This window comes from Schistocerca serialis, chromosome 2 (genome assembly GCF_023864345.2).
Source record: "Schistocerca serialis cubense isolate TAMUIC-IGC-003099 chromosome 2, iqSchSeri2.2, whole genome shotgun sequence".
Classification (NCBI taxonomy): Eukaryota; Metazoa; Arthropoda; class Insecta; order Orthoptera; family Acrididae; genus Schistocerca; species Schistocerca serialis.
Window position 1 is genome coordinate 830,703,748 of NC_064639.1, and position 27,460 is coordinate 830,731,207.

The 27,460-nt window shown below is 39.6% G+C and overlaps 1 protein-coding gene across 1 annotated transcript in view; it reads right to left on the bottom strand.

The window, feature by feature from the left end:
- The window catches only part of LOC126458100 (zinc finger protein 345-like), a 173,193-nt gene that overhangs the window by 58,741 nt on the left and 86,992 nt on the right, over positions 1–27,460 (bottom strand). Inside the window, exons 4-5 of the mRNA XM_050094926.1 lie at positions 17,286–17,565; positions 1,168–1,442 (exon numbers count right to left, since the gene is read on the bottom strand). Of these exons, the coding sequence (XP_049950883.1) occupies positions 1,168–1,442; positions 17,286–17,565 (555 nt within the window). The remainder of the gene's footprint in view (positions 1–1,167; positions 1,443–17,285; positions 17,566–27,460) is intronic.

The following is a 27,460-nucleotide window of genomic DNA, read 5'->3' on the forward strand; positions in this document are numbered from 1 at the left end:
TGGCGGCACCTACCAACATTTTTTTCAGAACTTCCGCTTACTTTGCACTTGATCCTAAGCCGCAGGCGGTTTTTTGGATTACAAAAACCGGAAAAAAAATGCGGCTTAGATTCGAGTAAATACGGTACCTGGGTTGACTCCACTCCCGTGATCTGCCAAAGAAACAGTATTACTTATGTGATTGCAAACGAGAGCTCAGCCTATTCTGTAACATGTATTACTGTTGTCCAGTCAATGTGTTCAGTGCTACGTACAACCTGTTCTTCATGGTATCTTATGTGTTTATCTATAAAGTACTATATTCCATAAATTATGTTTGTTCTTGCTATAGCATATACTTTCGATGATAGGTATGGTTACTGTCAATATCCATTTCACTAATGTGAAACAAGTTAACAGTAATCAGAAATGGTTTGAGAATGGAAACACGGTCCAAATAGGCTGTATTCTTTTTATTATCTGTGCAATTGTCCAATTTCAACTGTGGGTCATTTTCAAGCACGTATCTTAAGCTTGCAGATTCATTTCATATTGCAGTAGATCAACGGTACACGTGGACAGGTATACATTGTACTTCTGTGTGTACATGCAGAAATGAAGCTGGAAGTTAAAGATATTTGCTTGAAAATGACCCACTGTTGAAATAAACCAATTGCGCTGATAATAAAAGGAGTTCAGCCTACTCAGATTTCATTCTCAATACAAACTCAGGCTGTGGGCCCTCACACACACACACACACACACACACACACACAAAAATAATACAAAAATAAAAAAATAAATAAAAATAAAATAAAATTAGAAAGGTAGTGTTGAGCTTATCCAAACAGCACTTATAAGACAGTTGTTGAAGAAGTCTTATCAAGCCTTTCAAGAGGGCCAATCGAAAAATATAAAGAGATAATGAAGAATTTCTGTGGAATAGCACAACAACTTACAAGACTTATTGAATAATGAAAGACATGGAACGGAAACAGTGTGTGCCTTTACTGACTGGCAACAAAAAGGATAAATACATGCATGATGTTAGCACTAGACAAGAGGAAAGCGAGAAATGAATGTCTTGCAGTGAATGCCTAGCACAAGACAAAAATAAAATTACTTGATAATCTGCAGTATGTCATCATATCACTAAGCTTCACAAACAATGTGCTTTATACCACTCACCGACCACGATCACCAAAGACCCTTCCACACTGGGGACAGAGGTACGACTTTCTCTGTGCTGGAATACCATTAGGATGGCAGCGTCTTCGGTGGATGCGGAGTACCCGTTGCTCACAGAACTGTCTACCACAAAGTGAACATGACAATGGTTTATCTGGAATATGATGAGCTGCCATCTGCTCCTCTGATGAAAATTCTGTGCGGCAGACACGGCACTGTAATGACTGTGGCGGTGGAGGTCCATACAGATTTGTGCCAGGAAGTGCAAATGGAGCCTGAAAGAATAGGAATAGAAAGCAAATAAACGTGACCTACTTCTGACAAAAAATGATATAAGTATATCATTATTTGCTTGCCATCACATCACCAGCAGCAGCAGATGCAAAGTATAATCTACATACATAACTGGCTATCTAAAGTTTCATAATGCCATTATAGCCATCATTACTCCATTGATAAAACAAAAGACCATTCTTAAATAAATGAAACATGTTGCCCGATTGTTTTTGTACACATCCTATATTGCGGACATTGATCAGCTGCCAAACAGATGAAATCCAATACACGATATCTCTCCCAACAAGAAGATCCTGGAAAAAAAAGGGGTCTGATAAAATTATTTGATTGAAATGGTGTCCATATACACTTAATAGTTTCCAAAATAGTCTCCTTAGAAATTTCCTGACAGGCAGAAACAGTGCCAGGCCAAAACTCAGACCTGGGCCCTTGCCCTAACACCACACTATTCAAGCACAGCTCAAGATCAGTCCTCACAGCCTACTTCCAACAGTACTTCATCTCCTTCCAAACTTAACAGAAGTTCTGCCTACATTGTGGAACTCGCTCTCCTAGAAGAAAGGATACTGCAGAGACATGGCTTAGCCACACACTGGAGTATTGTTTCTATAATGAATTTTCACTTTGCAAAGAAGTGAAACTTTCTGTCAGATGCCAGACTGGGACTTGAACAAGGAACCTTCACCTTTTGCAGGCAAGAGCTCTACCTAAAGCAAAACTCATGACCTCCAATACGCAAATGTCCCAGGTTCAATCCCGGCCCAGCACACAGTTTTTATCTGTCAGGAAGTTTCAAATGAGTGCACATTCCACTGCAGAGCGAAAATTCATTCCAGTCCCCAAATTGTCTGCATCACATCCAATATCCCCCTCTCCAGTTCAGAAAGACTTTAACCAAGAAACTGTCAAAGTATTTGTTGTAGCTGCTTGCATGTTTGTTTGTAACAACAGCCTTGGTGCAGTGGTAGCACTGGTTCCTGTCAGATCAACGAAGTCAATCGCTGTCAGGACTTGGATGGGTGGCCATCCAGGCCTGCAGCACGCTGTTGGCAAGTGGGGTGACCTCAGCCTTAATATGGCCAATTGAGGAGCTTCTTGATTGAGTAGTAGCAGCTTTGGTCATCAAAGCTGATAATAGCCATGAGAGCAGAATGCTGACCCCATGCCCTTCCATATCTGCATCCAGTGAGGCCTATCAGCTGAGGATGACACAGCACCATTGTACTTTCCAATGCTTGTTCGGATAGAGTTCTTTTTGTCAATTTAGCTGGTATGTCTGTAATGATCCCAAAATAGTTTGCTTATAAGTCAAGTTTAAAAAGATTAAACAAAACGAAGTCACATAAGGCTGTGTCTGGGCTATACGGTGAACAGAAAAGCACTGGACTTTTCTTTTTAGCCAAAAACTCCCTAACCTTCAATGCGGTATGGATCAAGGTATCATCTTGGTGAAGCATTACACATGCTGCAATTTAAAACAGGCACCTGTGACACTTTCTCTCGAGTTACATGAAAAGAAAATGCTGTATTTCTTTTTTGACCAGTTAATGTGAACTCCATATGAATGACTCTACAATAAAAAAAGGACAACAAGAATGCCTTTTACTTCTGAGTAGCCTATTCATGCTTCTTTTCTTTTTGTCATTGCTAAGCCAGATTTGCCTCTGGAACCCTGCTTTTTGGCTTTCTGATTATATGCAGATATCCAAGTTTAATAATTTTTGCCAATCACAGAATCAATAACTTTCATTTAAAAATAAATCAGTCAGTTGACACCAACCAAAACCCTGGAAACAAATTGTGCACAACTTTTTTCACACACGTTTAATATCAGAAACAGTGCAATGCACATCTGTTTTGGGAAGTGCAATGATATTTGCAATTATTATGTTACTGAGGTCCAGTTGTTTCCTATGTCTGAAATAATGTTCATACATTCAGACTGTGAGCCTCATGGCTCTCCACTTATAATCTCTTGCTTCTTGAATACTATTCAGACAAATAATGTAGTTATTCTTAATATGGATCCTTCATCACTACTCCTGTTCTTGTTCTGGAAGATTTAATCAATTCTCATTATCTACCACATAATAGAAAAAAGAAAGACAACAGACTCTCAGTACGAATACTCACCCTATTCCCCAGCCCAAGGATCCCTGCCTGATAGGTACTTCACTTATGGGATGGAGGAAAAAGATGTTTGCCAATCCTACAGAACAGACACCACTGGCTTCACGTCCACAGGCCCCGAAAATTTGTTCTAACACCATAATACTTTAAAATAGCAAGTTCTGTCTCTTAATTGACCAGAGTACCTAAGAAACTTGGAACTGTGCATAGGTAAATGTTTATCCCACTCATACTAACTTAAGCTAACCTCCCCTAAGAAATGTGTACAAACCCAATCATGAGATTTATTTAACAGGTTGCAAATACAAAACTCATAGCAAACACTGTTATTACCACCCATCTGAAAGGTATGCAAAACCCATACAAGATGTGCCAAGGTATACTTGCATAATACGCTTACATGTTATGTCATTGGATATACCCAACAATATCTTAATGTTGATCAGATTTCTTAACAGACATTTCATATTTCACTTTAACAACTAAAACCTTTCTGTTGTCTTCCATCGTACACTTCTTTACTCCTTACTACCTACAATATCAAGAGCACACAAAGCAAATCACTATATTATTAAAACATTATATAAATAAGACCAGTACAAAAAGGTAGGTCCCTCTGTTACGCAACTTTGGAGTAAGCCTAAAAACCAACAGTATTCTAAGAAACCTAAGGTCTTTTAAGATGTCAACACAGTGTTAGGAAAGTCTGAGAAATTACAACAGTATTCTACCTCTGTAGAAATCATCAACTACACCTCCTTCCTCAGAAGGTTACCCCCTAATAACTATCCAGTTTTCACAATAATAGGCCCTAAATATATCTCCAGTCTCCTTCCTTTAGGTGTAGATCCTATTTTCTTTGATACACCTACCCTATTCATAACACCATTTATACATAGGGGTACAGTATCCTGTTTAATATTAAACACATATGTCTCTAAGATAACTTATTCCTACTCTATTTAGAACCCAGACCTAACTATTGAGCTTTCTTACATGGTATCCCTTAAATATACTCTCCTGCTTCCACAGAACATGGCTAATGTTTAATTTGCTTACTATAAACATATTGTGCCGCTGTGGTTCTTAGTTACTCTGTTTGGATCTTACCTGGATGTTAGCTTGTCATTTGACTACTATATCAGGTCCTTTTCTTCCTCTGAAATTCTTAAGTCTGTTTTCAAATGCCCATTTTTACAAAGGAAAACTCAGGTGACTTGCCCAATTTAATTCTTGTACAATTGAAAAGATGAATGAAACAAGTATAAGCACCAGTGTTGTTGAGGAACAGCTGAAATTGTTAAAATAGAACAATGGAATGCCTGTCAGACACTATATTGAATTTGCGGTTGAGTGCCCAGTAGTTGGAGGAAAGCACAGGTAACACCCATCGACATGAAGGGTCATAGAAGTGAGCAACAAAACTACCGTCCAATATCTTTGACACCGATTTGTTGTAGAATCTTAAAACATAATTTGAGCTCAAACATAATGAAGTATCTTGAATAGAATGGCCTCCTTCACACCAATCAGTATGAACTCCAAAAACATTCATGTGAAATCCAACTCAAACTTTTCTAAGATAACATACTGAAAGCTTTGGATCAAGGCAGTCCGGTAGAGGCAGTATTTCTTGATTTCTGAAAAGTATTTGACTCAGTGACACACCTACGCTTATTGTCAAATGTTCAATCATCATCAGATGAAGGAGTAACTTCAGGTGTGCCACAGGAAAGTGTGTTGGGAACCTTGCTGTTCATGTTGTACATTAATGACTTCATGCACAACATTAATAATAATCTCAGACTTTTGGCATGCAGTTCTCTATAATGAAGTACTGTCTGAGAGATGCTGTATAAATACAGAGTCAGATCTTGATAAGATTATAAACTGATGCAAAGATTGGCAACTTGTTTTAAATGTTCAGAAACATGAAACTGTGCATTTCACAAAATGGAAAAAAACATAGCATACTATAACTGTAATTTCAATGAGTCACAGTTGGAACTGGTCAACTCGTACAAATACCTGAGTGTAACACTTCCTAAGGATATGAAATGGAATGATCACATTGGCTCAGTTGTGGATAAAGCGAGTGGTAGACTTTGGTTTATTGGTAGAATACTAGGGAAGTGCAATCAATCTACAAAGGAGATTGCTTACAAATCACTCACTCATGTGACCAGTTACAGAATAATTCTTAAGTGTGTGGATAAAGCGGGTGGTAGACTTTGGTTTATTGGTAAAATACTAGGGAAGTGCAATCAATCTACAAAGGAGATTGCTTACAAATCACTCACTCATGTGACCAGTTATAGAATATTTCTTACGTGTGAGGGACCCATACCAAATAGGACTAATAGGGGATAGTTAACATACACAGAGAAGGGCAGCACAAATGGTCACAGGTTTGTCTGACCTGTGGGAGTGTGTTCAAGAGACGCTGAAGAAACTGAATTGCCAAACTCTTGAAGACAGACGTAAACTGTCTAGAAAAATTATACTAACAAAATTTCAAGAAATGGCTTTAAATGGTGACTCTAGGAAAATACTATAACCCCTACATATTGCTCACATAGGGATCATGAGGTCAAGATTAGAATAATTATAGCATGCACAGAGGCATTCAAACTATCATTCTTCCTGTGCTCCATGTGCGAATGGAACAGAAAGAAACCCGAATAACTGGTACAATGGGATATAGCCTCTGCCAAGCATTTTGTTGTGGTTTGCAGAGTATGGATGAAGATATATCATTTTATAGTAACATAGCTGTTATGAGAAATTGCATAAAAAATTACCTGAAATATTACTTAATAAACTTACTGAAACACCCCACCCTCCTTCTCACACTATGAGTAGTATGACCTGCAATAGAGTGAGTGAGTTTAGAGCTGCCATCAAATAAAATGAGGCAACAGACACATGAAGTGGGAAAGGGGGGGAGAGGGGGGGGGGGGGGGGGGGAGAAAAAGAAAAAGAAAAAAAGAAAACCTATCTCAACAAAAACGGAAAAAAAACTTTGTGAAACAAAGAGGAAGTTATACAACTAAAATGAAAAGATTAGAGAGAAAAAATGTCACCTGTATAAAAATAGTTTGTATTTGCTGAGTACAATGAATAATAAAAATTTAATATCCCCACCAACCAACATTATCGAGCAGGGGTCAGAGGAACAGCAGTTACCCTCTGTCAGGTACCAGCAGGGCTGCCATTGCTGGATCACATGAGTGAGCCCTATTGCAACCTACCACACCATATGAGCTTTTTCAATTCTCACCAAGCTGCTATTAGAAAACTGATTCTGTTTTGGATTGTGACTTACTGGCTTTCGTAATCGGTGTTTGTTCAGTGCTCCACTCATGACAACCTTGGCTTTCTTTCGGGATTATGCTTTTGTATCTGCAGCAGACACTTTAGTGGCAATGAGTTCTTACCCTCTCATGTTTATGATGATGTGTTTGCCTCCAATTCCTATGTTACGGACCACAACTCTGACTGCAACAGCTGTCACTGCAGCAGCAGAAGAGACAGTTTGCTGCTCAAGAGCAACTGCACAGAGTAGCATGCCACTCCTCTCCAGCTCATGTTTCAGTGGAAACAACCACACCAGTTGGTGGCCATGGCTTTGCCCCCACTACAACCATTCATTGCAGACAACAAGTCTGCAGAGATTTGAGATATCTAACTCTGTTGTTTTCAATTCCACTGTTGATATAAGGTAGTGGAGAAACTGAAAGCATTCTTGGACCCTTGTGATTTGTCTTTCAATGATCTCTGTGCTCTGTTAACCAAATGCTAGTCAGCAGATGCACCTGGCTATGGATACTTTCCAGTTTCACCAGTGTTGTACGCAATGTGGACAGTCATATGAAGCAAGGGTTGCTGATTTGCAGGTGCAATTTTCAGAGCCAGAACTATAATGTTTCATATGCAGAACTGTCGATTCAAGAATGACTATGCGTCTTGCCCCTGACAGGGAGGTTACTGTAAATGCCTGGTCTTGGCGATACGCTTCACATTGCTAAATCTTTTGAGAATGCTTCAGTGGCTTGGCAGGCTTTTACATAAGACTTTACTGTTTCCTAAGATGTTAATTGCCATCACACTCAGTGGTCAACTGATAATTCCAATTCATCATCCTATACTTCTGCCTCCAAATCTCACCCGACTTCATAGGCATTCAGATCGCCAGCATCTCATGAGAGACTTTAAGTGCATCAATTATTCTACTCCCTCCTCAGCATCAATGGACTTTTTTTGTAGAGTTAATAGGATGAGTCAGCAATGTCCATCCCTCCTCAAGTGTTGAGACATATGTCACCAGAGTTGAAAAAGCTTCAATATTTCTGACTGTAATAGTTAGCAAAAGAAAAGCCACTGCTTGTATCATTCAGCGCATTGTGGGTCTTTGGCAAGTGCGGTCACCTAGATGTTGTGTGTCAACAAGCAGCCCACCAGCTGTGGGGTGAGCCACAGGGTGAAAACAACATGGCAGTTCATGTTGTCACAGCAGTGGAGCAGGCAGGTCCCCTACCACTGTGAAAGCTTGCAGTGTAGTTGAGGCTGTGTGGCCAGCCTGTGGAATTCAAGCTGCAGATCGGCGTTGCAGTGTCTTTAATCAACGATGATACATATAACTGTCTCAGTTCACCTCTGCTGCAATGAGACCTGTGCTGGGTCCTGTCTTACTGTCACTGTGGTGTTTCTCTCCTCGGAGAAATGTCGCTGGCAGCTAAGTACAAAAATAGTTGAACGCATTCTAATCTTCCATGGTTTGTGCTCCCCTACTGCCACTAACAGCTACAGCTTGGATGCTTTCACCAGCTTTGGGTTCAAAATAAAGGACCAAGTTAATTTACTGTCAGAAACAGTACTGTTTTCTGATCTGGATGTTCTATGCTCTTCCTGTTAGCAGATGTTTAAACGTTTCCCTTAAGCCTTCTGCAGTGCCTAAGTTTTACCCCAACCAACTGCTTTCATTTGCAGTACATGACGTGAAACTTGCACGGCATAAGGACCATGGTATTACTTCTCCACTTTCTGTCCGTCAATGTTTGATGTTCTCAATGGTCATTAAAAATCCTAATGGTTTGTTATGCATTTATGGTAATTTTAATTCCACCATCAACTCGTAGCAGTCTAATATCACTATCAACTACCAGCGGTCTAACATCTTCACCACTTGCCTTGTCCGGAGGAGCTATTGGCAAGACTGACTGAGGGCCACGAAGTTGCTTGTCTCAAATACACTATTTGGCTTTTATCCATACAATCACTTACCATTTGTGACTGCGAATGCACCCACTATTTTTCAAAAGCATCTGGAACAGTTGATTGATGATATCCTACACTGTGTGAATTATTTGGACAACATTATTGTTATGGTGCTGACTTATGCGGAACATACCAGAATCTTGAATCCCTATTTAGATGAGTCCAAGAAAATGGCTTGCACTGCTGGTTGAAAAGTGTAAATTCTTTGCCTCTAACATCAACTACGTCCGCTACATTCTTACTCACACAGGCATTGCACCTATGCATGACTACATCGGCACAATCATAAAGATGCTGGCACCAACCCTTCAGCTTTAGGTAGTACATCTATACCTATTACAGTTAAGTCACAATGAATGTCAGTATCTGAAACTGTACTTCATCATTAAAAATAAATATATATAAGGCAAAGACAGGCCTGTGATGAAAATGACAATAGTCTATGACTTCTCATTGTCTTGATTCTATAACTGCTTACTGCTTACACATTAGTGTTTAAGTAATGTAATGTTACATATATGAAGGCGTGCTAATCAGCCACCCAGAGTTGGTATGAGGTAAGGTGAATTTGTTGTAAGGCTGAACACTACAGGCCCAGTGCTCAGGGTGCACTGCAGCCAACCCGGCTAGGTAGCTGTTAAGGGCCAGCCAGGTACAAAGGTGAGCAATGTCACTGGAAATGGGAAAAATCCCAGAAGGAAAGCTGGACAATGGTCATACGCTTAACAAAATATGGAATGCAACAGCAATGGTGGACTCTGAGACAAGCTGAAAGATGGCTCCTTACAGCTCTTTGAAATTCGACAGTAATTCACAGAGAAATATTAAAGCAAATCTGAATACATCTGCGACCTCAGAAAAATGAGGCACATCCAATGACATAATGATACTTCCAGTATCTTTAAAACAACAAAAGTTAGTAACTTAAAGTGACTAAAAATTTAGACAACGAACCTCTGAATTACCAGCTTTAAATGTTTCACACAATTTCAACAAATGACATCTCAGATGATAGCATTGTCCTGTAACTTTCATCCCTGAATGCAGCATATCTGTAGCTATTTTATTTCTTGATTTATTACATTTTTATGTCTTTTTATTATGCAAATGCTTGCCAGAGCATCATATTCCCTACAATAATGATGCAGCATGAACAATCCATGTCTTAAAATAATAGTGTATTTTATTTCTGGAGAAAATAATATGTTATGCAAAGATCACTCCTCAAGCGGCACAGATCGCACACCTCCTAATCAGCTGTGCAAATTCCTTGTCACCAGACTTATCAGTTCCTTCAGCATGATTTCAATGTGGCTCTCTATTTCATGCCATACATGTTGGGCCTACCGTTGATGTTGGCACTGGGTGCATACCAGTACAGCATTGCAGCAGTTTTCTGTCAAAAACTGTCAGATGATTCTGAGCGTCTCATTGCCTTTACCTCCAAAATGTTAAATGTTGCACAGATCCTAGATACAAGAGGTGGTTTCACGATTGATTATGGAGTCAAGAAATTACATGTGTATTTGTATGGCAACAAATTCCACCTGCTGACTGTTTGGGCATTTCCTTGTTTGGACATTGTTCGAAGCTCCCACACAATACAGTGCAGTGTCTTCAAGCAAAGGGCAATGTTCTTGAGTAGGTATCACCATCAAAACCATTTTCACCCCACCACTCAACATGTCAATGAAGACGCACTGTCCCTCCTCCGTCTTTTGACACCATTGCAGAATTTGGTTGCCAGGAAACTGTGTTTTGTCCTTCATCAATACGTACCAACAAACCTGTTTGAATTCCCACTGATGGTGCATGAAGTATCCTCTGCATTGTACTATGACCAATTCCTTAGGAAGGTTACGTCAGCAGTCCAGAAAGGGCAGGCAGTGCATGTTTCTCATCGTGTCAACCCAGCTTTTTGCAGTTATTTCGCACTGCACTACTAGCTCAATGCCATGCAGTGTGTCTTCACAATTATTTCACACTGCACTACCAGCTCACTGCCACACAGAGTGTCTTACTTATTTATTTTATTTTATTTATTTATTTATTTACACATCAAGTTCCACAGGACCAAATTGAGGAGCAAATCTCCAAGATCATGGAACACGTCAGTACATGAATTTACAACATAAAAGTAATAACAGATAAAAATAAAATGTTTATGAACCTGAAAAAAGTCAAGCCATAAGTTTAATTAAACGCAATAAAAATAAAACAAAAATCAGCCAAAATTTTCAAGGAACTCCTCGACAGAACAGAAGGAGTGACACATGGGGGAACTCTTCAGTTTAAATTTGAAAGCGTGTGGATTACACAGGCCAACAATGGAAAAACCTTTTTGCTGATAATACCTTATTCTTATGTTTTTTAGGGTGGGAAATCCAAATATGATACTCAAAAAACTGTATCACCCACCGTTTCTTCACATTTTACAATTAAATTCATGAAATAAATCTATTTTTTAAAGAATTTAACAGCTTTTATACAGTTACAATAATTTAAAAAGGAGGTGTAATGAATGTAGATGATGTTGGTAGCACTGCTGAAAAACATCTGCTGGCAAAAAAAGGTCAATTCTGCTTTTGTGTTAACAGATGGTGTTTTGCTTTCTGACAACCTAACCTCACTTTCCCGTTTCCTGTACATTTGCTAAGTACAATGTCTAATCGTGGTTGTAAAAACTCGGCTGACAGTTTTTGTTATATTTGTGGTGAATTTGTGATTAAAAAACACCAAAGAAACATTACAGACTATGTGAAAAAGGTTTATCCATCATACTTTGGATCTAAACTTGGTGATCAAGATATATCTTGGCTGCTGCACAAGGTATGTTATGTGTGTGTTGCAGATATGAGAAAATGGCCCAAAAAGGAGAAAAAAGCCTTTAGATTTGCTATTTCTATGATATGGAGGGAGCCAAGAAATCATTCTGATAATTGCTGCTTTTGCAGTGTTGATATTACTGGTCATAATTTGAAAAACAAGAAGGTAATAAGCGACCCTAACCTTCTGTCTGCCATCCAACCAGTAGGGCATGATGTAGATCTGCCAGTTCCTGAGCCACCAGATGATTTAAATTCTATTCCAACAGAAGTATCTTCTGATGTACGATCTGATTTAGATGAACCAGATGAGGATGAATTCTATTGTAAAACAGAAAATCTGGCGCCCACATTTACTCAGACTGAGCTTAACGACTTGGTTAGGGGTCTGGGATTGAAGAAAAAGAAAGTTGAATTGCTTGGCTCTAGATTAAAAGAAAAGAAGTTATTGGCAGTTGGAACCAGCATATACATGTATAAAAGAGAGAGCAGCAATTTTCCAAGTTTTTTCAACAAGAAGGTGATTTAGTGTACTGCTCAGACATTCCCAGTCTAGTGAATGAGTTTGATACTGAATACAAAAAGGAAGACTGGAGGCTGTTTATTGAGTCATCCAAAACTAGTTTAAATGCTGTTTTATTACACAATGGTAACGTGTATGCATCTATACCTGGTGGACATTCTGTACATATGAAAGAAAGCTTTGAAAACCTAGAAATGGAGCTAAATAAAATAGGCTATTCTGCTGATGGTTGGATGATACGTGGCGACCTAAAAGTAACATGCATGCTCCTTGGTCAGCAAGGTGGCTTTACCAAATTTCCATGTTTCTTGTGTGAATAGGACAGTAGGGCTAGGGATCAACACTGGTGCAGAAAGAACTGCCCTGTGAGGGAGTCTTTAAAATCTGGTGAGAAGAACATTCTACACACAAACCTTGTAGATCCAAAAAAATACTTCTACCAAAAGTTTCCACACCTTTCAGAAGCTAAACTAAAAGAAGACGTCTTTGTCAACCCGACATTTGAAAACTGATGTTTGATATTAACTTTGAATCCACAATGTCCTTAAATGAGAAAGAAGCATGGGTATCATTCAAGCAAGTTGATACAAAGTTCTTAGGACATGAAAAAGACCCAGAATATGTTTCCATTATAGCTACAATGTTATAAAGGTTAAAACTTTAGGATGTTTAATGAGCCTGAAAGTTCACTTTTTGAACAGTCACCTTGATTACTTCCCGGGCAATATGGTTGATGTTAGTGAGGAGCAAGGAGAGTGTTTTTACAAGGACATTAAAGTGATGGAAAAACGCTACCAAGGCTGCTGGAACACCAACATAATGGGAGGCTACTGTTGGTCACTTCACCGAGAAGTTCAGCAAGCGACACATCATAGAAAAAGCTACAAAAGAAGCTTCAAAGAAAAAAGAGAAAGAAAATACAAACCAATTCCAGCTGGCAAGTGAAATCTCTATTAATACATATCATTGTTTTTAGTAGCTTACTGTAAATACAAACCAAGCTTATGTTGGAACAAAGCATTTCATTATCCCATAGAATATTGCTCGAAAACTATGGGTGATACAAAAAAACTAAGGCTAGATTTGGATTCAGTTCATAAAAATCTATAAAGATAAGATATCAAAGTAAAAAAAAAGTTTTTCTGTTTTTCGTTGGCCTGTGTTACTGCTAAGATTTTTGAATTCTAGTGGTAGCTTATTGAAAATGTATGCAGCAGTGTTCTGCACACCTTTCTGTACAGGAGTTAAGGATGTCTGCTCGAAATGAAGGTTTAATTTTTGTTGAGTATTAACCAAGTGAAAGCTGCTTATTCTTGGGAATAAGCTAATATTCTTAACAAAAATGACAGTAAGGAATATATATATATATTGAGAGGCCAGTGTCAAAATACCCAGACTGGTGAACAGGGGTCAACAAGAGGTTTATGGACTTACACCACTTATTGCCCGAACTGCCTGTTTCTGAGCCAAAAATATCCTTTTAGAATGGGAAGAGTTACCCCAAAATATAATACCATATGACATAAGTGAATGAAAATAAGCAAAAAAGATTAATTTTCATGTTGAACGGTCACTCACTTCAGATACTGTTCGAATAGTAAAAACTGCAGTATTAAGTCTCTGAACAAGATCCTGAACGTGGGCTTTCCACGACAGTTTACTAACTTTCTGAACCCCTAGAAATTTGAACTGTTCAGTTTCACTCTTCATATGCCATTCTGTGAATTTAAAATGTCAGGTTTTGTTGAATTTTGTGTTAGAAACTGTAAAAACTGGGTATTACTGTGATTCAGCTTTAGTTTATTTTCTACAAGCAACTTATGTCATCAACTCCACTATTTGAAACCGAGCTAATGTTGCACACAACATCCTTTATTACCAAGCTAGTGTCATCAGCAAACAGAAATATTTTAGAGTTACCCGTAATGCTAGAGGGCGTGTCATTTATATAAATAAGGAACAGGAGTGGCCCCAACACTGCTCCCTGGGGCACACCCCACTTGACCATACCCCACTCACACCCCGCATAACATCCATTCTCAACACTATGAATAATGACCTTTTGCTATCTGTTCCCAAAGTAACAGGTCAACCAGTTGAGCTACTCCCCGTATTCCGTAATGGTCCAACTCCTGGAGCAATAGTTTGTGATCAACACAATGAAATGCCTTAGTTAAATCACAAAATATGCCTAGCATTCGAAACCTTTTGTTTAACCCATCCAGTACCTCACAGAGAAAAGAGACTATATCATTTTCAGTTGTTAAATGACTTCTAAGGCTGAACTGTACATTTGATAGCAAATCGTGTGATATAAAATGATCGATTATCCTTACATACACAGCCTTTTCAATAACTTTAGCAAAAACTGATGGCATAGAAATAGGTCTAAAATTGTCTACATTGTCCCTTTCTCCCTTTTTACAAAGGGGCTTTACTACTGAGTACTTTAATCGTTCAGGAAACTGGCCATTCCTAAAGGAAAAATTACAAATATAGCTAAATAAAGGGCTAACATGTGCAACACAGTAATTTAATATTCTGCTAGGCTCTCCATCATATCCATGAGAGTCCTTAGTCTTCAGTGATTTAGTTATTGACTCAATCTCCCTCTGTCTGTATCACAGAGGAGTATTTCAGACATCAATCTCGGAAAGGCATTTGCCAAGAAAGTTATATGATTTCCTGTAGAAACTAAATTTTTATCTCATTCACCAGCAATGCTCTGAAAATGATTGTTAAATACTGTACATATATGTGATTTATCAGTAACAGAAATATTTTTACTATGAACTGACTTCATATCGTGATGAAGGTGTAATTTTATTCTGTGAATTAGCTATTCTATTTTCATAACACATACTACACCTCCTGTGTAGTTCGCCAATTCTGCATATAGGCCATTTACGCACAGGGCACCTGCGTCTTGCCACAGGTATTCAGCCGATGTCTGGGAAGGTATGTTCAGCCAGTGTCTGGGGTGGATTGAAGAAGCTGTCGAAGGCCACAGGGGTTGTCCGTTGCCTGACGTCGCATCAGGGCACATTCGCCTACCTGTCACTGCCACCAGCTGCACCTGTGACCGCAGTCACAGTCTGCATCCCTGCCCTTGCCGCCACCTATGGCCCCTGGACTGGACACCCGAGTCACCACCAACTGGGTCTCTCAACTACTACCAGCACTTCTAGCACCACGGCTCAACGTCTTTACCTGTGCTCCCACTCACCCATGGGAAGGTGAGGAGATCTTGGGTTGGGAACCTATGGGTGCAGAATCATTCCTCTGTTCCAACCATCTCTTACCCCAACGGCCCTACAGCAATTTCATACCACAGGCACACTGCCATCCCAGCAGACCTCACCCGTGTCTCCTGCCACAGTCAGACCTAAATCGATGGGCCTAGATCTGTTGGCGGAGATGCTGCCTCTACACCCAACCATCCCTTCCAGTACCAATCATTGGCCAGTATATTTTTGGCACTACTTAGCAGTACTAGGGAGGAGGAATTTAATATTCCACCAGTGGACATTTTTGATAGTGTCAGAAGCACTGCAATATCACAGGGTACATGTGTCTGGGCACATACGTTCAGCCGACATCTAGGATGGGTCAAAGGGGGAGGACTGGGAAGTTAAAGGTCTCAGAGGTCATCAGCTGTTCAACATCAGGGGCCAGGAATTTTTGCCTGACCTGCCACTGCAACCAGCTCAGAATGTGACCGCAGTTGCAATCGCGCCTCCATCCATGTCCTCACTTCCAACCCCAAGAAAGGGCACAAGGTTTGCCACCCTCTGGATCTCTTGTCCTTTACCCAACTTCCATCTCCTTATCACCATGGGATGTCACCTCAGTGCAGCCCTTGTCCAGGCCTCCTGCAAGGGTTGAGTCGAAGCCACGGTCCTAGATCTGTTGGTGGAAACTGTTGCCTCTTCACCTTCTCACCCCTACTGGTGCTGGTTTCAGCTGGGACATTTTTAGCCATACGTACCAATTTCAGGGGGAGGGATTTAAGATCCCCACCAGTGGTCATTATTGATAAGGGGTCAAAGGCACTGCAGTTTACTTCCATCAGGTGCCACCAGGGGTGCCAGTGCTGTATCACAAGGACAAGCCCAATCTCAGCCTGCTGCCCAGCTTCCATAGCATTCCGTATGAGCCTTTTTGATTCTCACCTAGCTGCTTTCATGAAATAGAGAATCAGCTTACTGGCTTATGTTGCTGGTATTTATACAATGCTCCGCTCGCAACAAACTTGGTTTTGTTTCCAGATAAAACTTTCATATCTTATGATTTCTTGCCCCATCAGCATGGAGGATGTTTGAGAGGGAGTGCAAGCTATGACTAAACAAGGCTGATGAAGGAAATAAGCTATGTCCTTTCCGAAAGAACCATCTCAAGCAATTTATGTAAATCACTAAAAACCTAAATCTGGATGGCTGGATGAGGGTTCTCCCAAATGTGAGTCTAATGCAAGTAATTACAGCTGGCTTTCAAAATGTGATAAGAACATCTACTTTTGTGTGTCACTGCCAATGATACTGAGTAAACTTATGACAAAAAAGCATAATTGTTTTCAAACAGCTAGAATTCTTTTGACTAGCTAATGCTTTAACTTTTATACTCTATGGTTTGTTACAAGCATTGCACAAGTTGTTCCTTAGCAGATAAGCCAAAATAATTTCAAAAAATAGCACCTTATAGGTTCACTAAAAAAAAAAACACCAATTTACAGTATTATTAAAATGTGCAACACTAAAGCAAGCAAGTGCATTTGTTATCTTTTATTCTGCTTTGAGATTTTAGTGACAATATTTCTCTCCTGTCAAATTAATAACAAAAATAACAACACTATACAATAATAATAACAATAATTGGAATTCAGCCAGCAATATTTATCCTAATTGGCAAGTGCATATCTGAATTAACAAATTGATATATATATATATATATATATATATATATATATATATATATATATATATATATATATTTTTTTTTTTTTCCCACGTGGAATGTTTCCCTCTATTATATATAAGGAGGAGAAAAATTTATATGGACGAACTGACCTGCTTATCTAGAGCAGCATTACTCTGAGGCTGGACGTGGCATCGATAGTGTCGATAGAGCTGCACAGTACTAGTGAAGCCAGCACAACATTCCTCACAGCCAATAGGAAATCCATCAACGGGAAAGTGCACTGGCCCAAGGCCAGGATGGTAGCGTCGTTTGCCACAAGGTCCACAACTCAGCACTTGACCACGGTGCTGTACCTTGCGGTGTGCCACCAGGTTACCCCAAGAGACGTAAGTGCGAGGACATAATTGACATGTGAAAAATCTGCATTCCCTAAAATAATGATTATTTTATAAGGCACTAAACTCAATATTATCATTTTTATAGTGTATGCTATTTATATACTGGCATCCTTCTACCTGTTTTTTAAAAAATAATAAAAAAACAAAAGAAATATTTCCCTGCAAACAGAACATGGCTGAAAAACACAGGATAAACAAAGTAGAAGCACATTATATCACCTAATATCAAAAGCAAAGACTGAGTATACTGTCTAAGGGAAACACAAAGACTTTCTTGTAAACAAAGTTCTTTTATTTTTTTGTCTTTATTTTTTGAGCCTTGGGTCACAGAAATGGTATTATAAATGATTTCACTTGAGTCTGACCACAGTGACCAGAGACAGTGATCATGGGTGTGTGAGCTGTGCTATCCATTTCTTAATATCGTCACTATTCCATCCTGGACTTTCCATTGTTTGATTTCACCTTCTTAGAGGACCTGTTTAAAAAGAAAGGGGATGGCAAAATACATCAACAGTGAAAATAATGAGTTTTTTCTAGGCTTTACAGAATGTAATGATACTTATATCATGTAAAGCAGTAGCCCTATCACACTACCTTGAATAATGTCAGATGCTATCTTTGGTACTGACGATCACATAGTGCACTCTGTTTACAAGAAAGCCTTCAAATGAATCACATGTTGCTTTGCATATTCTGAACGAAATCACACAGATGCAAGCTTTAGTCTGAGTGTAACGTCTCATTATCAGTGCTGTTGTTAGAGATGGTTGGTTGGAATACACCACTCACAACCTTACTGAAGCAATCTTTTCTGAGTGATTTTGGGGAATTAAACAAAAACTAAATTGGGTTGACCATTTTCTTCAGGTGACAGTTAACAGTATATATATATATATATATATAAAAAGAAAGATGATGAAACTTACCAAACAAAAGCGCTGGCAGGTCGATAGACACACAAACAAACACAAACATACACACAAAATTCTAGCTTTCGCAACCTATGGTTGCCTCGTCAGGAAAGAGGGAAGGAGAAGGAAAGACAAAAGGATATGGGTTTTAAGGGAGAGGGTAAGGAGTCATTCCAATCCCGGGAGCGGAAAGACTTACCTTAGGGGGAAAAAAGGACAGGTATACACTCGCGCACACACACACACACATATCCATCCACACATACACAGACACAAGCAGACATTTGTAAAGGCAAGAGTTTCATTCTTTGCCTTTGCAAATGTCTGCTTGTGTCTGTGTATGTGTGGATGGATATGTGTGTGTGTGTGTGCGAGTGTATACCTGTCCTTTTTCCCCCCTAAGGTAAGTCTTTCCGCTCCCAGGATTGGAATGACTCCACCCTCTCCCTTAAAACCCATATCCTTTTGTCTTTCCTTCTCCTTCCCTCTTTCCTGACGAGGCAACCATAGGTTGCGAAAGCTAGAATTTTGTGTGTATGTTTGTGTTTGTTTGTGTGTCTATCGACCTGCCAGCGCTTTTGTTTGGTAAGTTTCATCATCTTTCTTTTTAGATATATTTTTCCCACGTGGAAAATTCATATATATATATATATATATATATATATACAAATGGAAAAATGCATGGCACTATGCTATCTTGTAATACGTCCAGTTTTGGTCACTGATCATTCCCACAATAGAACTACAATGATTGAAACTGGCCATAATAAGTAAGTATTACGAGACAACACTGCCTCGTGCTTTTCTTCAAGTAAATTAGGATGGTTAGATGGAGAAATGACAGCTACTTCTTACAACTACAAGTCTAGTAGCATAATCACTATGAAACCTGTTTACATTGCAAGAGTAATATGATAAAAACACGGTTAAATGTGTCTTACAGCCTAAGACAAGTTGCTTAGAAGTGTGTTATTCTGGGCGATTTTGTAAACACTTTTTGTTGGTTATCATGACAGTAAGGAATATACACATTGTGAGGCAAACATCAAAACACCCAGACTCATGAACAGGGGTCGACAAGAGGTTCATGAACTTACAGCACTTATTGCCAAAACCGCCCGTTTCTGAGCTAAAAATATCCTTTTAGAATGGGAAGAGTTACCCCAAAATATAATACCATACAACATAAGCGAATGAAAATAAGCAAAGTAGACTAATTTTCATGTCGAACGATCACTCACTTCTGATACTGTTCAAATAGTAAAAATGGCAGTATTAAGTCTTTGAACAAGATCCTGAACGTGGGCTTTCCATGACAGCTTACTATCTATCAGAACACCTATAAATTTGAACTGTTCAGTTTCACAAATCATATGCCCATTTTGTGAAATTAAAATGTCCAGTTTTGTTGAATTGTCTGTTAGAAACTGTAAAAACTGTGTCTTACTGTGATTTAGCATTAGTTTATTTTCTACAAGCCATGAACTTAGGTCATGCACTGCACTATTTGAAACCGAGCCAATGTTGCACACAATATCCTTTATTACCAAGCTAGTGTCATCAGCAAACAGAAATATTTTAGAGTTACCCGTAATACTAGAGGGCATGTTCAAAATGGTTCAAATGGCTCTGAGCACTATGGGACTCAACATCTTAGGTCATAAGTCCCCTAGAACTTAGAACTACTTAAACCTAACTAACCTAAGGACATCACACACACCCATGCCTGAGGCAGGATTCGAACCTGCGACCGTAGCAGTCCCGCGGTTCCGGACTGCAGCGCCAGAACCGCACGGCCACCGCGGCCGGCAGAGGGCATGTCATTTATATAAATAAGGAACAGGAGTGGCCCCAACACTGATCCCTGGGGCACCCCCCACGTGACAGTACACTCAGACCCCACATCACAACCGTTATCAACATTGTGCATAATGACCTTTTGCTGCCTGTTGCTAAAGTAAGAGGTGAACCAACTGTGAGCTACTCCCCGCATTCCGTAATGGTCCAACTTCTGGAGCAATATTTTGTGATCAACACAATCAAATGCCTTAGTTAAATCAAAAAATATGCAAAGCCTTCGAAACCTTTCATTTAGCCCATCCAGTACCACACAGAGAAAAGAGAATATAGCATTTTCAGTTGTTAAACTACTTCTAAAGCCGAACTGTACATTTGATAGCAAATTGTGTGATATAAAATGATGAATTATCCCTACATACACAGCCTTTTCAATAACTTTTGCAAACACTGATGGCATAGAAATAGGGTCTAAAATTACCTACATTATCCCTTTCTCCCTTTTTATAAAGCAGCTTTACTACTGAGTACTTCAATCACTCAGGAAACTGACCATTCCTAAAGGAAAAATTACAAATATGGCTAAGTACAGGGCTAACATGTGCTGCACAGTACTTTAATATTCTGCTAGACATTCAATCATATCGATGACAGTCCTTAGTCTTCAGTGATTTAATTATTGACTCAATCTCCCTCTTGTCTGTATCACAGAGGAGTATTTCAGACATCAATCTTAGAAAGGTATTTGCCAAGAAAGTTATATGATTTCCTGTAGAAACTAAATTTTTATTTAATTCAACAGCAATGCTCAGAAAATGATTGTTAAATACTGTACATATATCTGATTTATCAGTAACAGAAATATTTTTACTACGAACTGACTTTATATCATCGACCTTGTGCTGCTGACCAGACACTTCCTTCACAACTGACCATATGGTTTTAATTTTATCCTGTGAATAGCTATTCTATTTGCATACCACATAATCTTTGCCTTCCTAATAACATTTTTAAGCACCTTACAATACTGTTTGTAATGGGCTACTGTAGCTTGATTGTGACTACTTCTAACATTTTGATACAATTCCCACTTTGTTCTACAAGATATCCTAATCCCACTAGTCAGCCAAGAAGCAACTCCCAAAGAGCATGAGAAATGTGTTAAGGAAAGCATTGTATTTATCATCTACGTTATCGGCACTATAAATATATTGCCACTCTTGTTCCTTGACAAGGTTTAAAAATCTCTCTATTGCTGTTGGATTAACTTTCCTACATATTTTGTAATTAAATATGACATTGGTTTGAGTACATAAGCCTTTTAGTGTTAAAATTTGTGCATCATGGTCTGACAGGCTATTCACGCTTTTACTAACAGAATGCCCACCTAGTAATGAAGAATGAATAAAAATATTGTCTATGGCTGTGCTACTGTTCCCCTGCACCCTAGCTGGAAAAACCACAGTCTGCATCAGATCATATGAATTTAGGAGATCTACCAACATCCTTTTTTTTTTTTTTTTTTTTTTTTTTTTTTTGCACCATCATATACAAAATTTATATTTAAGTCACCACATATAACTAATTTCTGGTACTTCCTACAAAGCAAATCAAGAACCGTCTCTAGCTCGAGCAGAAATGCTCTGAAGTCGGAGTTAGGGGACCTATAAACAACAACAATTTGAAGTTTAGTTTCACTAAAGTCAACCGCCCTTGCACAACATTCAAATATCTGTTCAGTGCAGTGTCATGATCAACATCTATGGCCTCAAATGGAATACTGTTTTTTATGTACATAGCCACTCCCCCACCCTGTAAGGAACTTCTTGAGAAACAGCCAGCTAATCTGTATCCCGGTAAAGGAAGCCTCTGAACTGTCAAATTATTTAAGTGGTGCTCTGATATACCAATAATTTCAGAGTCAACTTCTATAAGCATTTCATTAACTTTATCTCTAATACCTCTTATATTTTGATGAAATATGCTAATTCCTTCTCTACTTGGAAACATTACATCCTCGGAAGGTGAGCCCTTAGTTAGAGGGACTTCCTTAAGCAGGTATACCTATTGGCTGACTTCAGTCTAAAAAAAGGTGCAGCTCTGACACCAACTACCATAGGAATTTTTCCATGAGTGACCCCACCACCACCCACTACACTTTCACCTATACGTTTTGCCAGCCTCCCCTTCCCATATTTATTGAGGTGCAGGCCATGCCTATTGAAACCTGATCTACTGATAGACCCAACTGGGACCACTGAGATGTGACCCATGCCCTCTGCCATCAGCACCCTCCTCAGCCCCACGTTAACGCGCCTAACAGCCGCATTAAGGTGAGGCCAATCACGACGCTGAAACAGTTGCATGAAATGCACATTAGTGCCACCAGTTTGAGTAGTTATCTTTACCAGGTCACCACCTACATCATATTCCCCGTCCCTATCAAGACTGTTCCCTGCTCCACCCACTACCACTACCTGATCCTCCTTCGTAAAATTCCTAAATAACTCCCCTATGCTGTCAGTCACTTGAGCCAACCCTGCACCAGGCTTCACAATGCTGGTGACATGGCACTCACTCCCCAACACTTCCTGCAACTGCTGGCCCACACCTCTCCTGGCAACTAACCTAAGGCTCCTAATTGCTGAGGACTGCTGCATGTTCTCTACATCTACAGCTACAGCTACACAAGCCTCCTCTCCACTCAACTCTGATAGTTGGTCAAATCTATTGCATATATGCAAAGTAAAACTGTCTGAATATCTCATCTTCCTAGCTGCCTTCTTGCCAACTGCCAGTGCCCATTTCCTACCACCCTTCACCCTCCTCAACCTATCTAGTTCCTCCTTTGCACATTGTAACTGCACCTGAAGGACACACATCTTATGCTCCTGCTCCTCTATCAATTAATTTCTACTACAGACTCTGCATTTCCAGGAGAGGATCTCACTAAAATGACCACTGGCTTCCCCACTGCATTCCCCCCAATGAAAATACTTTGAACAAATCCCACACCATAACCCACTACTCACAAACCTAGGACACAGCCCACACTTCTCACTCATCGTAAAATTTTACAGTTACTGAAAAAAAACTATACATCTACATTACCAAAGTTCAGTTACACCAGTAGAACTATTTATAGAACTAACAATAATAGTCTCGAAATTCTCTGCCTACTAAGAAAGCAACTACTTGTATTAATACTACTATACCACAGCTAATACCAATACCAACAAAACTTCACAAAATTATTATCTAAAACCAAAAAATGGAAGGCATCACTCAGTACCAGTAGTCCAGCTAGCATAATGGTTGTGTGTAGTGACTTAAAGATAATGGGGTACAATGATAAAGCAGCTCCTCATAAGAAAGACCTTTCTGAAGTCAATTCTAAGTGACACTTGAGGTGGTGCAAAGAGTGACACTGCTGAACAGTGCATGATTAGAAATGAGTGACTTGGAGTGATGAATCATGCTATTTATTCTGGCAATCGGCCGGAAGGGGTTTGACGAATGCCTGGAGAACGTTAATCGGCATCATGGATAGTGCCAATAGTACAGAACAGGTGGTGTTATGATATGAGGATGCTTTCCAGGGTTGTGGTGTGGTCCCATATTGAACTTAAGAGAATGCTAATGCAGAGGGTTATGGACAAATTTTCGAGCACTTTGTGCTATGTAAAACAGAGGAATAGTTCAGAGACAATGACTGTTTGTATCAACAGACAAGACACTGTTTCAAAAAGTAGCTTCTATGAGACAAAGGTTTGTGGATAGTACCACAGTATAATTGGCTGCCATTCCTCCACAAACATTTGGACTCGCCACTGAAAGTGTCCCCAGCAAAGTTCAAGCCATCATAAAAATGACGCATGGACACACTTCAAATTGTTGCTCACTAATAAATGCCAGGATACTTTTCATTGGATAGTGTATACACTGTTGTTCTGTACCTGCTGTAAAGAAACAGCAGTTCGAAATGTCAATTATAATGATCAAAACAAACTGAAGAGAAGCACGTCTTGCATCATTCCACATGGTCCAGCATTCCAGGCAATTAGTATACACCATTAATGGCTGTAATAATTAGTTCCCTAAGTGTGTCCACTAACTGTAGGGGGACATGTTTTAGAAATATTTTGTACACACTGTTTATTCATTTTACTGCAAATGGAATGTCATGGTAGTAAGTTGCCAAAGCCCATGTGTTCCTAGTATCTGACAACTAAACCAACACAGATGAACAACATCCAAAGTGTGACAATTCAGGTTTTCGTGGAGGGTAGGTTGATTATGTGGTTATCAATTTTTCCACCTAACTGTGTTGTGTAAGCTGTTAGATGGAAAAAAGATTTTGAAATCAGATGAATAATATACTAATGAGGCAGCTACCACAGAACATCAGGAACTCCGCCCATGTGTGTCAAGCAGATGTTAAAAAAGGCACAAAGGAATTATAGACATTGGCTGCAATCCTAGGAAGTTCTGGTCTTACGTTAAAGCAGTAAGTGGATCGAAACAGCATATCCAGACACTCTGGGATTTTAATGGCATGGAAACTGAGGATGACACACATAAAGCTGAAATACTAAACACCTTTTTCCAAAGCTGTTTAACAGAGGAAGACCACACTGCAGTGCGAATGAAAAAATGGCTGACATCGAAATAAGTTTCCAAGGAATAGACAAGCAACTGAAATCACTCAACAGAGGAAAGTCCACCGGACCTCACAGGATACCAGTTTGATTCTACACAGAGTACATGAAAGAACTTGCCCTCTTCTAACAGCCGTGTACCGCAAGTCTCTAGAGGAACGGAAGGTTCCAAATGATTGGAAAAGGGCACAGGTAGTTCCAGTTTTCAAGAAGGGTCGTCGAGCAGATATGCAAAACTATAGGCCTATATCTCTGACATCGATCTGTTGCAGAATTTTAGAACATGTTTTTTGCTCGCATGTCATGTCATTTCCGGAAACCCAGAATCTACTCTGTAGGAATCAACATGGATTCCTGAAACAGCGATTGTGAGAGACCCAAACTGGCTTTATTTGTTCATGAGACCCCGAAAATATTAGATACAGGCTCCCAGGTAGATGCCATTTTTCTTGACTTCAGAAGGTGTTCGATAAAGTTCCGCACTGTTGCCTGATAATGTAAAAGCCTATGGAATATCAGACCAGCTGTGTGGCTGGATTGAAGAGTTTTTAGCAAACAGAACACAGCATGTTGTTCTCAATGGAGAGGCGTCTACAGACATTAAAGTAACCTCTGGTGTGCCACAGGGGAATGTTATGGGACCATTGCTTTTCACAATATATAAAAATGACCAAGCAGACAGTGTCGGAAGCTCCGTGCGGCTTTTCGTGGATGATGCTGTAGTATACAGAGAAGTTGCAGCATTAGAAAATTGCAGCGAAATGCAGGAAGATCTGCAGCGGATAGGCACTTGGTGCGGGAAGTGGGAACTGACCCTTAACATAGACAAATATAATGTATTGCAAATATATAGAAAGAAGGATCCTTTATTGTATGATTATATGATAGCGCAACAAACACTGGTAGCAGTTACTTCTGTAAAATATCTGGGAGTATGCGTATGGAACGATTTGAAGTGGAATGATCGTATAAAATTAATTGTTGGTAAGGCAGGTGCCAGGTTGAGATTCATTAGGAGAGTCCTTACAAAATGTAGTCCATCAACAAAGGAAGTGGCTTACAAAACACTTGTTCGACCTATACTTGAGTATTGCTCATCAGTGTGGGATTCGTAACAGGTCGGGTTGACAGAGGAGATAGAGAAGATCCAAAGAAGAGCGGCTCGTATCGTCGCAGCGTTATTTGGTAGGCGTGATAGCATTACGGAGATCTTTAGCAAACTCAAGTGCCAGACTGTGCAAGAGATGCGCTCTGCATCGCGGTGTAGCTTGCTGTCCAGGTTTTGAGATGGTACGTTTCTGGATGAGGTATCGAATATATTGCTTCCCCCTACTTATACCTCCCAAGGAGATCACAAATGTAAAATTAGAGAGATTCGAGCGTGCACGGAGGCTTTCCGGCAGTCATTCTTCCTGCTAACCATATGCGACTGGAACAGGAAAGGGAGGTAATGATAGTGGCACATAAAGTGCCCTCCGCCACACACTGTTGGGTGGCTTGCGGAGTATAAATGTAGATGTAGATATAGAAGTGGGCATTGATTTAAATCAGTGGGGAAAGTTGAAAATTTGTGCCACACAGGGATTCAAACCCAGTTCTCTTGCTTACTAGCCAGATGCTCTGACCACAAGCCATCCATACACAGTGGTCATTGCAACTGTAAGTACCATCAGACCTCCCATCAGACCCAGATTCTCAACATATCCACACATTACTAATGTAATGCCCCTAACCCATTATTCTCATTACTCACAGCATTTCGCTAATTCCCGTAAGATCCTGAGCCTGGTACAGATCCGTACCGAAGAGATCACTGGCTTCTTCACCTTAATTATACAAGGTGGTCCATTGATTGTGACCGGGCCAAATATCTCACGAAATAAGCATCAAATGAAAAAACCACAAAGAACAAAACTCGTCTAGTTTGAAGGGGGAAACCAAATGGCACTATGGTTGGCCCACTAGATGGCTCTGCCATAGGTCAAACGGATATCAACTGCGTTTTTTAAAATAGGGACCCCCATTTTTTATTACATATTTGTGCAGTTCGTAAAGAAATATGAATGTTTTAGTTGGACCACTTTTTTCGCTTTTTGATAAATGGTGCTGTAATAATCACAAACATACGGCTCACAATTTTAGACAAACAGTTGGTAACAGGTAGGTGTTTGAAATTAAAATACAGAACGTAGCCCGTTTGAACATTTTATTTCAGTTTTTCCAATGTGATACATGTACCTTCGTGAACTTATCATTTCTGAGAACACATGCTATTACAACGTGATTACCTGTAAATACCTCATTAATGCAATAAATGCTCAAAATTATGTCCGTCAACCTCAATGCATTTGGCAATAAGTGTAACGGCATTCCTTTCAAAAGCGAGTAGTTTGCCTTCCGTAACGTTCGCACATGCATTGACAATGCGCTGACGCATGTTCTCAGGCGTTGTCAGTAGATCACGAGCACACATCCTTCAACTTTCCCCACAAAAAGAAATCCGGGGACGTCAGATCCGGTGAACGTGCGGGCCATGGTATGGTGCTTCGACGACCAA